This window comes from Lycium barbarum, chromosome 3 (genome assembly GCF_019175385.1).
Source record: "Lycium barbarum isolate Lr01 chromosome 3, ASM1917538v2, whole genome shotgun sequence".
Taxonomy (NCBI): Eukaryota; Viridiplantae; Streptophyta; class Magnoliopsida; order Solanales; family Solanaceae; genus Lycium; species Lycium barbarum.
In genome coordinates, this window is record NC_083339.1 from 5,435,803 (window position 1) to 5,453,684 (window position 17,882).

The following is a 17,882-nucleotide window of genomic DNA, read 5'->3' on the forward strand; positions in this document are numbered from 1 at the left end:
TCATGTGCATGATAATTTTTACTCCTTTTATTAAATTTAATATTGAGATTTGTTCTACCGGCTAAACTGAATTTATATGAATATGAAATAAATAAATAAAAGACAAAAATGAGGCGGCAGGATCCAATTTAATGTTCTACTAGATAGTTACATTTCATTGTCTCATTACATAGTGGTCCCTCTGCTAACTCAGTCAACTAATACTTGTTGTCCAGCCTCAAAGACAGATTCAGAACTTTGGACTTGATTGAGTTTAGCCTTTACCATTCATAATACTGAATTTATGATATTTTAAAAATTACGAGTTCAGAATTTAATATTTATTAAAACTTAGTAGTACTTTAATTTAACCATTTGATATTTGAAATTCAGTGATCTACCTAATTCAAATTCACACCGCACAAAATTTATTTAATGAGAAATCGCTCTTTAGCAAAAATTTTAATTAATTTTTTTGAGGGTACCCACAGAACATCTTGTGGAGACGGGGTGGGGCTTAGCTCAAACGATAAGAGCACGTGGTTACAATGTTGTCAAGGGTTCAAATTCCTCCTCACACACAAGTAGTCAAAAAGGGAAGTACATTTCCCTTTCGGAATAGGAAAATCATGTTTGGGATCCATTTCAGGGCTCAAACCGTAAATTTCTTGTTAAGGTTGAAGAGATTCGTCATGCCATTAAGTTCCTTAGTGGTAAACTTTAGTATTTTTCACACAAAAAAAAAAACTTTATTCATATTCTATATCGAAAATACTGGTTCGATTGAACCCGTAGCTAATATTCTACATCGCCTTGCACCATCATTTGTGGAATAAAGTGAAGAGAGAGAACACATCCACCCATTCTCATATATAAGAATTCTCCCCTATCAACAACAAGCAAAAACAACAATGGCAAGAGGCAACCAAAAGCCTCATGCAATAGTAATTCCATGCCCATTTCAAGGCCACATAAATCCTAGTATTTACCTTTCACTAAAACTTGCAACAAAAGGCTTTGCCGTAACATTTATCAACACCGAGTACACTCATGCCCAAATAACCAAATCACAACAATTAGACCAAAACTCCACAATTCATGACATATTTGAAAAATTTCAAGAATCTGGCCTTGACATACATTATCAAACAGTTAGTGATGGTTTTCCCTTAGAATTTGATCGATTTTCGGGGTCGAATCAAGATGATTTTTTGGAAGGATTTTTACTAAATTACCCTGTTCATGTTGACGAAGTTGTTGGGAAGTTAGTAGAATTGGAAAATCCTAAGCCAACATGTTTGGTTGTTGACACTTTCTTGGCTTGGGGGACAAAAATTTCTAACAAATATGAACTCGTTAGTGTTTCATTCTTCACTCAATCTGCTTTGATGTTTACTATAGACTATCATCTTGACCTTCTGCTGAAAAATGGTCATTTTGGTTCAAATGGTAAGTTTCATTCTATATCCTCTCCGTCTCTCTTTGAAAATAGGAGTAAATTTTATATACACTGACAATGTATGTACTGTAGATTCTCCAAAAACGATGTTGTATTCGTGTCTAATCCTCCAAAATGAACTATTTAATTTTGATGGATCCGACATGCATTCGACGACATTTTTGGAGAGTCCGGCTACATAGCTGACATGTAATGTTGAGTTAATTATTTGTATGTTCATTTAAGTTATAGCAACTACCTAATAAGTCACTTTTGTTTCTTTTACAACAATAAAACGCTCATGTTGCTCATTATTCTACAAATCACTCCTACCGGAAAATTTCTTTCTTTGTTTCACCATTAATCACTCCAGTCAGAAAACAACTTCTTTTGACTATTTCAACTCTTTGTAAAAATTAAGGATTAGAGCTATTCTTATTATACTTTTGTTGGGCTATTGCATAGTGTAAAAACCCCTAATAATATATGATTAGTAACACAAAAATTTAAGCAAGTCATATGCTACAACATGTTAATATATATATTGATTGTAGCATGTTAATACATATGGATAGTGTAAAATACTTTACACCACTCAAAGGGCATTGTGGAACAGACAATATTAACCTAGGGTTCGACCCCTACGAATGGAAGAACCCTTAATAGGAAATGTTTCCCCTTTTAATGAACTTTACGAGATGCGAATCTAAATTAGTCGGACCAACACTGGATTCCAAACACTAGATGAGCATATCGTTATTAGAAAATATTTACACTATTTGCATTTAATTAACTTCATCATGATATTGATTTGGCTAACTTTTTTCTACTTTATTTTCGTAGATGACCGCAAGGATACTATAGATTATATACCAGGAATTTCAGCAATTGAGCCAAGTGACTTACCTTCATACTTCAAAACAAAAGAGACATCCACTATCCTTCATCAAACTATCTACAAAGGTCTTGAAGATGCCAAGAAATCAGACATTATAATTTGTAACACAGTACAAGAACTAGAATCCAAAGTAATTTCAACACTCCAAGAAAAAATAAAAAAAACTTTTTATGCTATTGGTCCAATTTTATCAACTAGTGTCACATTTTCCAAAAGTTTGTGGCCAGAGTCAAACTGTGTGGAATGGCTAAACACTAAGCCCAAATCCTCAGTGTTGTACTTCTCACTTGGTAGCTTATTTAGTCTAAGTAAAGAAGATGTTATGGAATTTGCTCAAGGCTTAATGCTTAGCAAAGTGAGTTTTATTTGGGTACTTAGGCCTAATTTGGCAGTTACGGATGAAACAAACTTTTTGCCAGTTGGATTCCAAGAAAACGTAGATCGAGGGTTGGTTGTACCGTGGTGCAATCAACGGGTAGTACTTTCACATCCGGCTATTGGAGGATTTCTGACGCATTGTGGATGGAATTCGATTCTGGAAAGTTTATGGGCAAGTGTTCCAATGATATGTCATCCTATAGCTGTTGATCAAACAACTAATAGAAAGTTGGTGGTTGATGAGTGGAAAGTTGGGATAAATCTTTGTGATAATTATAATAAATCAATCACAAAGGAGGAAGTAGCAAAAACGATTAATTTTCTTATGAGTGAAGAAAATTCAAAGGGGTTGAGGGAGGCTGTCAAGGAAGTGACAAAGACTATGAAAATTGCATTATTAGCCAATGGAAGTTCAGAGAAATTTTTTGACTTGTTTGTTGAGGATGTAATGGCCAAAACAAAAATAGCTATTCTTTAGAACTAAATTTACATTACATGGCCTCTTCTTGTTATGGTCTTGAATGTCACAATTGTTTTTGAGATTCTTCTCTTGAGTGGAAAATGAAAATTGTACTCCTATTTCATTTTAGATCACACTCTTGCATTTATAGTGCATTTGAAAAGAATAGTTCCTAAATTTTTATGTGGGAACTCTTTAACTTTAAATTTATCGTTTTACTCTTAATGTTAATGAATTGTTCTTGGAACTATATAAATGTCATGATATATTTAAGATTATAAATTTAAAAGATACTTTTTACATGTATCAAGGCCTTTCTTTCTATCACAGGTTAATTAGAGAAACACGTAGCAAGGATTAAAGGTGCTAGTTTATTAATTTATTCGTATGTTGGGATATGACTATTTTATTCCGTTAGTTACTGACTGAGTCATGCTTTCTTATTTATTTATAAAGAAGAAATATTGCACTATATGCCAGCTTAATAATAATAATGACATAAATTTAGGGGCGGAGGTAGTGTGAGCTATGGGCAGGAGCGAAGCAAGAGTACAAGTTACGGGTTCAGCTAAACTCTGTAATTTTGATTCAAATATTATTTTTATCTTTAAAAATATATTATACATGTATAAATTATTAATTTAAAATTAGTAGCTTAAAATGAGTATAATTTCGTGCCTCAAATTCCGGCTCTGCCTCTGGTTATGGGTTCGGCTTAAACTTTGATTAAAACTCTATATTTATCTTGAGAATCCATTAAGTATGAACATATTATTAATTTACAATCTAGTAACTATAAATTTCAAATCCGTTAAGTATGTACATATTATTAATTTACAATCCAGTAACTATAACAATGGTAAAACTCTTTTACTTGAGTGACGTGAGATGGCCGATATCCGATGTTCATTCCGGAATCGTTGATTGTGTGAAATGGATACTTGATGAAACTCTTTTACTTGAGTGATGTGAGATGGCCGATATCCGATGTTCATTCTGAAATCGTTGTTGCATGGCCGATATTCGATGTTAGTTTCGAAATCGTTGATAGTGCACGGACTCCGCAGGTCCCCCAGAGTGGTGCTGGTGAGAATCCCCCGTGGGCAAAGATCCGGGGTCCCGTCTGTCTGTTGGACAAAGATCCGGGACGGGTGGCACTTAGACTTCGCGAGTCACGCTGGGTTGTGCTACCGAGACGTCGATATTTCCGTCCGGAGTACATGTGTACACCGCATTTGCATGACATACACCACTGCATTGCATTATGACTTGATTTGAGATGTTTGGTGTTGTATTGTGATGTTGGATTGGATTGGATATACTCAGACTTGGCACATTTGGGATTAGATACTCTACATAGGCGATGACGAATACTTGGATTTCATTACATTGACTTATACCTGTTGGTTTATTTGCTTATCTGCTTTATTATCTGAGTTGTATTAGCTATGCTTAGTCGGCTGATGATGCCTACCAGTACTGTTGTTTTGTACTGACCTGCACTTGCTGCATTCTTTTATGAATGCAGAGTATCAGGTTGGATCCACTTTTGTTACGCGTGGCTGATACTGGCTTCAGCTTTCTCTTTGAGTTTCCAGGGTGAGCATGGCCGTCCGCTGCCTTGAAGACTTTTCTATTTTTATGTCCTATTCTATTCAGAGACATAGATACTTTATGTATTAGTATTCCAGATTGTATTATTTCCCTTTTAGCTACTCTTGTGTTATTCAGACTAGATCCTGGGGGTGTTATCGTCATTCCGCACTATTCTACTACTTATATATATATATATATATATATATATATATATATATATATATATATATATATATATATATATATATATATATATATATATATATATATCGTGAGACTTACGTATTTATTCGATTCCGTTGCTTAATTTCATCCGTTTATGTATTTATTCATTATTGGGTTGAGGGTTCGCTTACCGAGGTGGGAAGGTAAGTGCCCGCACGACTTAGGCAAAATAGGTCGTGACAAGTTCTTTCTTTCAGTTGCTTTACATACCAGTGCAATTCAAATGTACTGACATCCCCTTTTATTGCCCAGGGGCTTGCATTTCACGATTTACAGGTCGAGGATTATCGTACCAGCTATTTGGTGAGCCCCAGTTCCCTTGGGGCGTTATCACACTTTATAGTCCTTTCAGTATTTCTAGTCAGTCAGGTATGCCGGGGGCCTTGTCCCGATAAATAGTCAGACTTTAGAATGTCCTTTTAGCAGGATAGGGTTAGTAAGAAACCTACAAAAGTTATAAAGATGAGCTATCCTTCGTCCAACCCTTACAATGACATTTTTCTTGTCAAATAATGCCACAATAGCCAGACCACTTTGAAGTCACTTTACTTGTGATTGTCCCTTAATTAATTTACCATGTGTATAAGCATAGAGTATTCCTTGTTCAGGCATGATTTGGGGGAGGGTTGCCTCGAGAGGGTGTAATACAAACCGTCTATCTTAACACAACTATCAATGGTTGATTTCACGGCTCGAACCCGTAATTTATAACCCAGCCGGAAATAATTTTATCATTACTCCAAATCTCCCAATTTTACCACTACTCCAAGACTCCCCTTCACCAGATGCGCTTAATTAATTTTAAGTAAAGGCACTTTAAAATGATCCTAACATATGGTAATTGTAATCCTCTAATATAATTTAGAAGGGTACAAAACTCGACTTAATACGGCCAAAGTATGGTGAAAATGAGACCCATTACATCAAAAATTTTAGACCCAAATTCTAATGAGTTGGAGAAGAGAAGTCAAGTTTGAATTTTAACTTGGAAGTGTGTTTGTTATTGCCTTTTTCTCAACGGTTAAAGTATATATGAACATATGTGTTTTATCTCCAATACAAACACAAAAGATTCACGATGTGTTCTTGGGAAAATTCAAATTTTGCTGGACTTGGATTTCATTTGGCTATGTAAAATCATGAAGAATTTCTACCACAAATTCATGTTAAAATATGTGATCATTTTATCTAAAAGCTTAACTGTTCAAGAAAGCACACACTTTACTTATTTAGTATCTTCAACATACCTCCTCATATGCGAACCTGATTATTTTTTTCATGTGCATGATTTTTTTTACTCCTTTTCTTAATAAATTTAATATTGAAATATATATGTTCTACCGGCTAAATTGAATTTATATTAAATTATAGAAGATTAAAATGAGGCGGAAGGGGTCAATTTAATGTTCTGCTAGATAGTTACATTTCATTGTCTCATTGCATAGTCCCTCTAACTCAACCAACTAATACTAGTTGTGCACCATCAAAGACCGATTCAAAACTTGGACTTGATTGGGTTTAGCCTTTACCATTCATAATACTGAATCTATTATATTTTTAAAATTATGCGTTCAGAATATAATATTTAATAGAAGTTTAGTATTTTTTTCATTTAATTATCTGGTACCTGAAACCTAATAACCTAATTTATTTGAATTTGCTACACAAAACCTATTTTAAGAGAAACCGCTCCTTACCATATTATTTTTTTAGGATACCTCGAGAATACCCGTGGAGACGGGGTTGACCTGTAGCACAAAGGATAACTACATGTGGTTACAAACCAATGTTGTCAAGGGTTTGAATCCCTGCCCGCACAAAATTACCCGTCCAAAAGGGAACTACCTTTCCCTTTCAGAATAGGAAAATCATGTTTGGGATCCATTTTAGGATCGAACTGTAGATCTCTGGTTAAGAGCGTACGTGAGGGGGGATTCCATCCATCCCACTATATTCCTTAGAGGTATATGTTAGTACTTTTCACACACACTTCATTCATATTCTATATTGAAAATACTGGGTGTGATTGAACTCGTAGCTAATATGCTACACCCCCTTGCACCATCATTTGTGGAATAAAATGAAGCAGAGAGATATATCCACCCATTTTCTTATATATATAAGAGTCCCCTTATCAACAACAAGCAAAAAAAAAATGGCAAATGGCAACCAAAAGCCTCATGCAATAGTAATTCCATGCCCATTTCAAGGCCACATAAATCCTAGTATTCACCTTTCACTCAAACTTGCAACAAAAGGCTTTGCCGTAACTCATGCCCAAATAACCAAATCACAACAACTATACCAAAACTCAACAACAATAACAATTCATGACATATTTGCAAAATTTCAAGAATCTGGGCTTGACATACATTATCAAACAGTTAGTGATGGTTTTCCTTTAGAATTCGATAGATTTTCCTGGTCGAATCATGATGACTTTTTGGAAGGTTTTTTGCCGAATTATTCTGTTCATGTTGATGAAATTGTTGGGAAGTTAGTAGTGTTGGAAAGTCCTAGGCCAACATGTTTGGTTGTTGACACTTTCTTGGCTTGGGGGACTGCAATTGCTAACAAGTATGAACTTGTTAGTGTTTCATTTTTCACTCAATCTGCTTTGATGTTTACTATAGACTATCATCTTGACCTTCTTCTGAAAAATGGTCATTTTGGTTCAAAAGGTATGTTCATTTTGCTCCTCTGTCTCTCTTTGGAAAAAAAGATTAAGCTTTATACGCACTGCAATCTACGTTGCACGAATTCTCTAAAAATGCTGCTGATATTCGTGTCTAATCCTCCAAAATACTGCACTACTTTTAGATGATTTGACACGCACCCAGGGACATTTTGGAGGGCCCGAGAAACATAGCACACTGCAAAGTTCATTACTTGTATGGTCATTTAAGTTGTGAAAATTACCTAGTAAAGCCACTTTTGTTTCTTTTGTAACAATAAGTCACTCATGTTTTGCCTATTTGCATTTAATTAACTTCATTATGATATTGAATTGGCTAACTTTTTCTACTATATTTTCGTAGATAATCGCAAGGATACTATAAATTATATACCAGGAATTTCAGCAATTGAGCCAAGTGACTTACCTTCATTCTTCCAAACAAAAGAGACATCCACTATCATTCATCAAACTATCTACAAAGGTCTTGAAGATGCCAAGAAATCAGACATTATAATTTGTAACACATACAAGAGATTGAATCCAAAGTAATTTTAACAGTCCTAGAAAACAATAAAAAAACCCTTTTATGCTATTGGTCCAGTTTTATCAACTAGTGTCACATTTTCCAAAAGTTGGTGGCCAGAGTCAAACTGTGTGGAATGGTCTAAACACTAAGCCCAAATCCTCAGTTTTGTACTTCTCACTTGGTAGCTTAATTAGTCTTAAGTAAAGAAGATGTTATGGAATTTGCTCAAGGCTTAATGCTTAGCGAAGTGAGTTTTATTTGGGTACTTAGGCCTAATTTGACGGTTACGGACGAAACAAACTTTTTGTCAGTTGGATTCCAAGAAAACGTAGATCGAGGGTTAATTGTACCGTGGTGCGATCAACAGGTAGTACTTTCACATCCGCTATTGGAGGATTTCTGACGCACTGTTGATGGAATTCGATTCTGGAGAGTTTATGGGCAAGTGTTCCAATGATATGTCATCCTATAGTTGTTGATCAAACAACTAATAGAAAATTGGTGGTTGATGAGTGGAAAGTTGGGATAAATCTTTGTGATAATTATAATAATCAATCACAAAGGAGGAAGTAGCAAAAAAGATTAATTTTCTTATGAGTGAAAAAAATTCAAAGGGGTTGAGGGAGGCTGTCAAGGAAGTGACAAAGACTGGGGAAATTGCATTATTAGCCAATGGAAGTTCAGAGAAATTTTTTGACTTGTTTGTTGAGGATGTAATGGACCTCTTCTTGTTATGGTCTCCAAGGTCACAATTGTTTTTGGGGATTCTTCTCTTGAGTGGAAAATGAAAATTGTACTCCTATTTCATTTTAAATGTCACTCTTGCATTTATAGTACATTTGAAAAGAATAATTCCAAAATTTTTATTTGGGAACTCTTTAAATTTAAATTTATCATTTTACTCTTAGTGTTAATGAATTGTTCTTGAAACTATATAAATGTCATGATATATTTAAGATCATAAATTTAAAAGATACTTTTTATATGTATCAAGGTCTTTCTTTCTATCACAGGTTAATTAGAGAGACACGTAGCAAGGATTAAGAGCCCGTTTGGCTTAGCTGATTTAAAGTAGCTGATAAGCATTAAGTGCTAATAAGTATTTTTAAGCGCTGAAGCTGATTTAATAAATAAGCAGTTACGCGTTTGGATAAAATTGCTGAAACTGATAATAAGTTGCTGAAGTGTTTGGCAAAAATGTGCTGATAAGCATTTTTTTCTGTTAGAATGACTTAAATACCCTTAAAGTTGTTTATACTAATAAGAATGTAAATTCCAAATAAATTCAAATACAAAATAATTTATGCCTCATTTATTTTTAATATAAACTTGATTAGATAAAATTATTTCTTATGCATATAAATTATTTTATGATAAGCAAAACTACAATCATAAGCTTTAATAAAATACTTAATAATTATACTAAAATTTGTTAGGATAACATACTTTAATAGTACACAAAATATTTGAATAGAAGAAACGCATATGCAATTAATGAAATTTTGTTTGATGCTACTAAAATTAAAATATTCAACTGTGATAAAAATTCTGAGCAATCAAATCACGAGTTGCTGGGTTTTAATTTTTAAAGATGTAGGGTGAGGAAATGACGTGATGGAGAAGGTTAGGGGTTTTCTTATAGTATAGGTATTTCAGGGATTACAAAATAATATTGGGGATACAATAGTAAAAGTCTTGGTCAAACAAAAAGTGCTTATAAGCTAAGGGTATTTCAGAGATTACAAAATAATATTAGGGACAGATTAGTAAAAGTTTTGGTCAAACTAAAAGTGCTTACAAGCTAAGGGTATTTCAGAGATTACAAATAATATTAGGGATAGAATAGTAAAAGTCTTAGTCAAACTAAAAGTGCTTATAAGCTAAAAAAATAATAAGTTGGGAAAGACCAACTTATGGCTTATTGCTTATTTTGGCTTATAAGCACTGTTATGTTTTACCAAACACGCAGATAAGTTAAAAAGTGCTTATAAACTAGTTTGACCAGCTTATAAGCTTAGCCAAACACTCTCTAAAGGTGTTAGTTTATTAATTTATTCATGATATGTTGGGATATAACTATTTTATTCCGTTAGTGACTGACTGAGTCATGCTTTCTTATTTATTTATAAAGAAGAAATATTACATTATATGCCAGCTTAATAATAAGAAATAATTACTTTGCATAGCTACCTCTAAGAGGTAGTTATTGCTAATTTTAATTTATTTATATTTAGTAACTATAATGATTTTATAAATTACTATTCATAGCTATATCAAAATACATCAAGCGGTCGTGGCTCATATTGTATCTCATATATATTTGGCCTGAGTTTATTTTGTCATATGTATTTAGCTTATGTTGTATCTCATATGTATTTGGCTTCTTGTCTTGTATCTGGATGTATATGAAGCCAAATACATTCAGATACAAGACAAGAAGCTCAAATACATTCAGATACAAGACAAGAAGCCAAATACATATGAGATACAAGACATATGAGCCAAATACATTTGAGATACATTCAAATAGAGTGAATACATATGAGCCAAATACATATGAGATACATTCAAATAGAGTGAATATATTCAATTTCGCAGCAGCTCGAATACATTCAAATACAGTCAAATACATTTAACATCAGATAATATTGGATACAACTGAACAGTGTATTCAAATACATCAAATACAGCGAAAATGCCTAATGTAGCTATGAATTGTAAATATGCAAATGGTAGTTATGGATGGTTAATTGCTCCTAAAAGATAGTTATTTATGTAAGTTTGATAATGACATAAATTTAGGGGCGGAGCTAGTGTGAGCTATGGGCAGGAGCGAAGCAAGAGTACAAGTTACATGCTCAGCCAAACTCAGTAATTTTGATTCAAATATTATATTTATCTTTAAAAATTGATTATACATGTACAAATTATTAATTTAAAGCTAGTAGCTTAAAATGAGTAGAATTTTGAACCCGTATGCCTCAAATTCCGGCACTGCCTCTGGTTATGGGTTTGGCTTAAACTTTGATTCAAACTCTATATTTATCTTGAGAATCCGTTAAGTATGTACATATTATTAATTTACAATTCAGCAACTATAAATTTCAAATCCTGACTCCATCTCTACTTAAACTGTACTCATTGAATAATATTCAAAATTTATTTAAATAGTTCACTGAAGGTCGGCGGACAACTTTAAGCACGGCCACAGATAACACTGGATTTGCTCTTCACACCACTAATGCATTAGTTTTTTTTGTAGAATTTGTTTAATCCTATTAAAATTCCACCTTATATAGAGCCCGTTTGGATTGGCTTATAAGTTGCTTATAAGCTGTTTTCAGCTTTTTTGAGTGTTTGACTGGCCAGCTTAAAGTCATTTTGTGCTTAAAATAAGCTCCAAAAAATAATTTGGCCCATTTGACTTAGCTTATCTAAAGCAGCTTATAAGCTAAAAACAGCTTATAAGCCAAAAAAAATAAGTTAGACTACCCCAACTTATTTTTTTTAGCTTATAAGCTGTTTTCAGCTTATAGGCATAAGCCTATCCAAACAGGCTCTAATCTGTAGACATAAACAAACCTATAAAATTAAAGGTTTTCCGAATCCAAGAACAAACGTTTATTGGAAACAACACCACCGAGGATTTGGAATCAGAAGTATAGTTAGCAGTGACCTTTGACTTGTTTTTCTTTACTTGGACTTAGTTGAAATCATAAAATGCATTGCAAGTATGATAGTTGATTTTTCAGTCCTACGATAATTGAAATGACCGAATTTCAGATTCGTGTTTGCCCTTCTAAAATTAAAGAAACATTGGCTCTAATAATTTATAAGAGGAGCTTTGAGAGAATATAACATATATATAATGACTTCTCTATTTGGCACCACCTTCATGGCTTTATCCATATTTTCCCTAGCACTGTTCTTATTCAATATTTCCCAATATACTGTGGCTCAAAATTGTATAGAAAGCGATCTTGATTCAGCAAAAGCACTTGCTAACTTGAAAGCAAATCAAGCTGGCCAAGTGGAGGACGAATATTGTATCGAGCAATTCTTGAATGCACAAAGCAACCTTGAAGCTGCAATCCAGGGATACAACGAAAGACAGTACAATTATGTTATTTCCTCAGCTACTGCTGCCCTAGGCTTTGTTAACAATTGTCAAGGGAATGATGATTTGGGAGGCCTTATTGAAAATATTATACGACAAGTTAAGGCGGAGTTGATTCATACTAATTAAAATAATTAGAAAGGATTAGTTCGAATCCTCGATCATCTCCAGTTCCATTAAAATGTAATATAGCTTGACCATTTGAACTACAATATTCCATACTTAACCACGATATATAACACGATTATGCTTTTCCCACATTTGTTTTTACACATACGGTTATATTGATTAAATATCTTCTTGTTAACGCTGGCAACTTTTAACAGTTTTTCCCCTATAATTTAATTTCTGTTACTCTTCGTAGTTTAAAACTCCAGAGTATTGATGGGCAAAGGCGGAGCTAGGTAGGCTCCACGGGATTCATCCGAACCCCCTCGATGAAAAATTACACTGTATATACAAGGTTAAAATTATTTTTTATGTACATATAGTAGATGTTGAACCCACTTGGCTCCTTCGTATATTAATTTCTTCATATTTTTGAACCCTCGAGGTGAAAATCCTGATTCCGCCACTGGTGATGGGTGCTTGGAGTTGAAATATACGATCTGTTATATGTTTTTCCTTCATTCTCAAATATATGCACTTGAAAACATTGTAATAACTTTTCGTTCATTCTCAAATATATGCACTGTGATGCCGAAGAAGCTCGACACAAGTTGAAGTTTTTTACTCGTGCTTCTTTTTCTTTTGGGGCGTGTTTGTATGATAGGAAAAATTTATAATGAAAAATAAATTTTATTATTTATTTTTTGATGTTTGGTTGCGCCGGAGAGTGGAAAAGAATTTATTTTGTGCAATTGTTCTAAAAGCCAAGACCCTTCATTTCTGACTTCTTAGATTCACTTCTTACTCTATGTATGTATGATTTAAAAAATATGATTAAGGTTTATTTGGTACCGAGGAAAATATTTTTTATCGAAAATGTTTTTTTTTTTTTTTTTGAAAAATAGATGATTTTCTTACTTATTTTATTATTTTTGGTAAGAAAGTAAAACATATGTTCAAAAAGCCCAACAATATTTTGTGGCATCCCCTTGCACCATCATTTGTGGAATAAAATGAATCAGAGAGATATATCCACCCATTTTCTTATATATATATATAAGCAGAAACAGATTCAGGATTTAAATTTTATGGGTTCAATTTATAGATTTTTAGCATTGAACCTATTATATTTTTAAAGTTAAGGTTCATATCTACTATTTATTGCAATTTTAATAATTTTTTACACATAAATTTAGGCTCCGCATCAAAAATTTGGAGTTCAATTGAACCCCAACCTTATAGGCTACATACGCCTAAATATAAGAGTCCCCTTATCAACAACAAGCAAAAAAAATAACAACGGCAAATGGCAACCAAAAGCCTCATGCAGTAGTAATTCCATGCCCATTTCAAGGCCACATAAATCCTAGTATTCTCCTTTCACTCAAACTTGCAACAAAAGGCTTTTCCGTAACATTTATCAACACTGAGTACACTCATGCCCAAATAACCAAATCACAACAACTAGACCAAAACTCAACAACAATAACAATTCATGACATATTTGCAAAATTTCAAGAATCTGGCCTTGACATACATTATCAAACAGTTAGTGATGGTTTTCCTTTAGAATTCGATAGATTTTCCTGGTCGAATCATGATGACTTTTTGGAAGGTTTTTTGCTGAATTATTCTGTTCATGTTGATGAAATTGTTGGGAAGTTAGTAGTGTTGGAAAATCCTAGGCCAACATGTTTGGTTGTTGACACTTTCTTGGCTTGGGGGACTGCAATTGCTAACAAGTATGAACTTGTTAGTGTTTCATTTTTCACTCAATCTGTTTTGATGTTTACTATAGACTATCATCTTGACCTTCTTCTGAAAAATAGTCATTTTGGTTCAAAAGGTATGTTCATTTTGCCCCTCTGCCTCTCTTTGGAAAAAAAGATTAAGCTTTATACGCACTGCAATCTGCGTTGCACGAATTCTCTAAAAATGTTGCTGATATTCGTGTCTAATCCTCCAAAATATAGCACTACTTTTGGATGATTTGACACGCACCCACGGACATTTTGGAGGGCCCCGAGAAACATAGCACACTGCAAAGTTCATTACTTGCATGGTCATTTAAGTTGTGAAAATTACCTAGTAAAGTCACTTTTGTTTCTTTTGTAACAATAAGTCACTCATGTTTTGCCTATTTGCATTTAATTAACTTCATCATGATATTGAATTGGCTAACTTTTTCTACTATATTTTCGTAGATAATCGCAAGGATACTATAGATTATATACCAGGAATTTCAGCAATTGAGCCAAGTGACTTACCTTCATTCTTCCAAACAAAAGAGACATCCACTATCATTCATCAAACTATCTACAAAGGTCTTGAAGATGCCAAGAAATCAGACATTATAATTTGTAACACAGTACAAGAGCTTGAATCCAAAGTAATTTTAACACTCCTAGAAAAAATAAAAAAAAACCCTTTTATGCTATTGGTCCAGTTTTATCAACTAGTGTCACATTTTCCAAAAGTTTGTGCCCAGAATCAAACTGTTTGGAATGCCTAAACACTAAGCCCAAATCCTCAGTGTTGTACTTCTCACTTGGTAGCTTATTTAGTCTAAGTAAAGAAGATGTTATGGAATTTGCTCAAGGCTTAATGCTTAGCAAAGTGAGTTTTATTTGGGTACTTAGGCCTAATTTGGCGGTTACGGACGAAACAAACTTTTTGTCAGTTGGATTCCAAAAAAACGTAGATCGAGGGTTGGTTGTACCGTGGTGCGATCAACGGGTAGTATTTTCACATTCGGCTATTGGAGGATTTCTGACGCACTGTGGATGGAATTCGATTCTGGAGAGTTTATGGGCAAGCGTTCCAATGATATGTCATCCTATAGCTGTTGATCAAACAACTAATAGAAAGTTGGTGGTTGATGAGTGGAAAGTCGGGATAAATCTTTGTGATAATTATAGTAAATCAATCACAAAGGAGGAAGTGGCAAAAAAGATTTAAAAAAAAAAAAATATGACTGAAGAAAATTCAATGGGGTTGAGGAAGGCTGTCAGAGAATTTTTTTGACTTGTTTGTAGAAGATGTAATGGCCAAAACAAAAATAGCACCTTTTAAGTAATGAATGACATTACATGGCTACTTTTGTTAGATAGCCTTGAATGTCACAATTGTTTTTGGGTTCTTCTCTTTTTGACCACGATATAGTGGAAATGAAAATTGTACTCAAATTTCATCTTAGATGATACTTTTTTATTTATTTATAATCAATTCGAAAAGAATTCTCAACTTCATCCGTTTTTCCTCTTAGATGACACTTTTTTTAATTTGGAATCAATTCGAAAAGAATGCTTAACTTCATCCATTTTTCCTGACTTGCCAACTATTTTTTTTTTTTTCATCAGCAAATTCTTTTTTTTCTTTTTTTTTTATTGCTAACATTTGTCAAAAGTACAAAAGAAGAAGGGGACTAGGCCTAACCTTCTTTAACAAAAGAGCCTGTTTCCAGGCTAAAAGTGAAGTAGAGAGAAGTACTTTGAGAGAACTAAGGTAGTAATAAAGCTAATGATTCAAGGTGGCTCAAAAGTGAGCAAGCTTGATTTTCTTTTCTCGACTCGAAAAGATGGGAGTTGTCATCTGTCAGTGTTGAGGAGCCCTTTCACTTGTCTAGGGAGCAAGTTGAAGTCTGTGCAAATGTATAAGTTGGCCAGGTTGTGGCTCAAGGAGGCCATTCGATCCGCAACTTTGACTTGCCAACTAATTGATCGCTTCAAAAAGGTTTTTTTTTTTTCTCACATAATTTTGTGCACCTATTTAGTTTCGGAGGGAATGGAATTCGAACTTATGATACAATCTTCTTGTATGTTGATTAAGCAAACATTTATGCAGAGATGTGTAAAAATAATAATTTTTGAGCCTAACTCAATCTCTAAAAGCTAGCTCGCTCAAATCCATATAAAGAGACCACTCATTCCATTTTCGTCCGATGTGGAACTCTTCAACACCCCATAAAGTAACATGCGCGTTAGGATAGAAACGATTACCGTTAGCCTAACTCTTTTGTCATTATTTTGTTTCTTAATAATCTTACCATTTTAGTTTATATGTAAGGATCAATCTCACCGTCAAAGACTTGGGTGAACAAATGGCTCACCCAATGACAAGAATCGGTGATGGAATTGAACATTATCGGAGTTTGCAGTTGTTTGCGAATACATATCTAGGCAAACATCTTGATGAATCAATACAGTTATGTATGGAAATATGTTGAAGACTTCCTCGAAGGTTTCTAATTGCGTTTTTTGCCTTTCCGGATCGTATCTTCGTAATCTCCGTGATTAAAGTGTTCTGCGTAGTTTGTGACAAATCTCACAAAGCCATACCCCTTTCTGAATAATGCTTTGATTCATCACTTTTTTTCTTGAGGTGAATATTGTAATTGATCATCTTGTGTGTTATAACCTTTTTCCATTGTTGCATCGTGGTGTTTAAAAAATTCATGTCAATCAGAGAATTGAAACAGTAATTTCTAAGAAAGTATTTCAAAGTTGTAATCTACAGACTCATCCAATAATTTAAATATGCTTGTCATTACCAGGATGAGTTGAAAATATATCTATGAGCGTACTTGTGTCCGGAAATGTGGTGGTGTTGTCCTTGAATGTAGGCAGAGGTCGGAAAACAAATTTTGATTTATTGTTATTCACCACATACTGAAATTAATTTTTTGTATTGAAGAAGATCTTCTCTCAAGTCATTGTTGGTCCAATGTTTTTTCTCGACTTTGTAAAACTCTTAGAGTTTTTCCTTTGTTAGATCATCTTCATTTTTCATCGAGTCCTTGAAATTGTTATCTCCAAACTTGAAACTGGAGAGCCTAGGTCTTAGGTCACTCCCAAACCAAATGCCTAGATAGTTGTTTTCAGCATTATGAATGATATTATTGATAAACATAATATTTTTGCTAAACAGACCAGCTTTGTTCAAAACATACATTGCTTTGCCTACTTCCCTGCCAGATAACAAAAAAAAAAAAAGGATAATTAATTGAACATTCTAAAATAATTGACAAAGTTCTAAAAAGACGAAAAATTTAACTAACAGAATGAAAAGAACCTATGAATAGAATCTAATAGAATGAAAAGAACCTATGAATAAACTATCCCCAGCTTTAGTTTTTACTTGACATATCTCTCCATCTAAAGACCAAAAAGCAAAAGCCAAAACGGCTTGTCAGGCCTCTTCCTTTGCCCTTGCAAAAAACTTTGCTCTTCACATTCAATAGGGAGCTCCCTCAACTGGAAATGAAGAAGCAAATGAAGGCAAGAGGAGACCAGCTCAGTGATTTGCCAGTGCCGATTCTAATTCATATACTATCTATGTTGCTAGACGGAAAATAAGCGGTGCGGACAAGCATATTGTCGGCGAAAAAGAGGAGATTATTCATTTCCTAACTTCCAGCCATAGAGAGCTTTATTATTGGAGGGCTTTCTAGAAAATCTGAAAATTAAGGGTTTGTCTAACAA

General features: G+C 33.8%; 1 protein-coding gene across 1 annotated transcript; it reads left to right on the plus strand.

Moving 5' to 3' along the window:
* The first annotated feature begins 669 nt into the window (after positions 1 to 669).
* On the plus strand, positions 670 to 3,348 carry LOC132630018 (UDP-glycosyltransferase 86A1-like). Its single transcript, XM_060345513.1, has 2 exons — positions 670 to 1,428; positions 2,261 to 3,348. Exons 1-2 carry the CDS (start codon positions 891 to 893, stop codon positions 3,169 to 3,171), a joined length of 1,449 nt encoding a protein of 482 aa, XP_060201496.1. The 5' UTR covers positions 670 to 890; the 3' UTR covers positions 3,172 to 3,348.
* The last annotated feature ends 14,534 nt before the right edge of the window (positions 3,349 to 17,882 follow it).

What these genes read in the sequence shown, in the direction of transcription:
- LOC132630018 (XM_060345513.1), top strand. Translation starts at nt 891, where the DNA reads ATGGCAAGAGGCAACCAAAAGCCTCATGCAATAGTAATTCCATGCCCA. An exon ending in TGGTCATTTTGGTTCAAATG is followed by an intron (nt 1,429 to 2,260) that starts GTAAGTTTCATT and finishes TTATTTTCGTAG; the next exon opens with ATGACCGCAAGGATACTATA.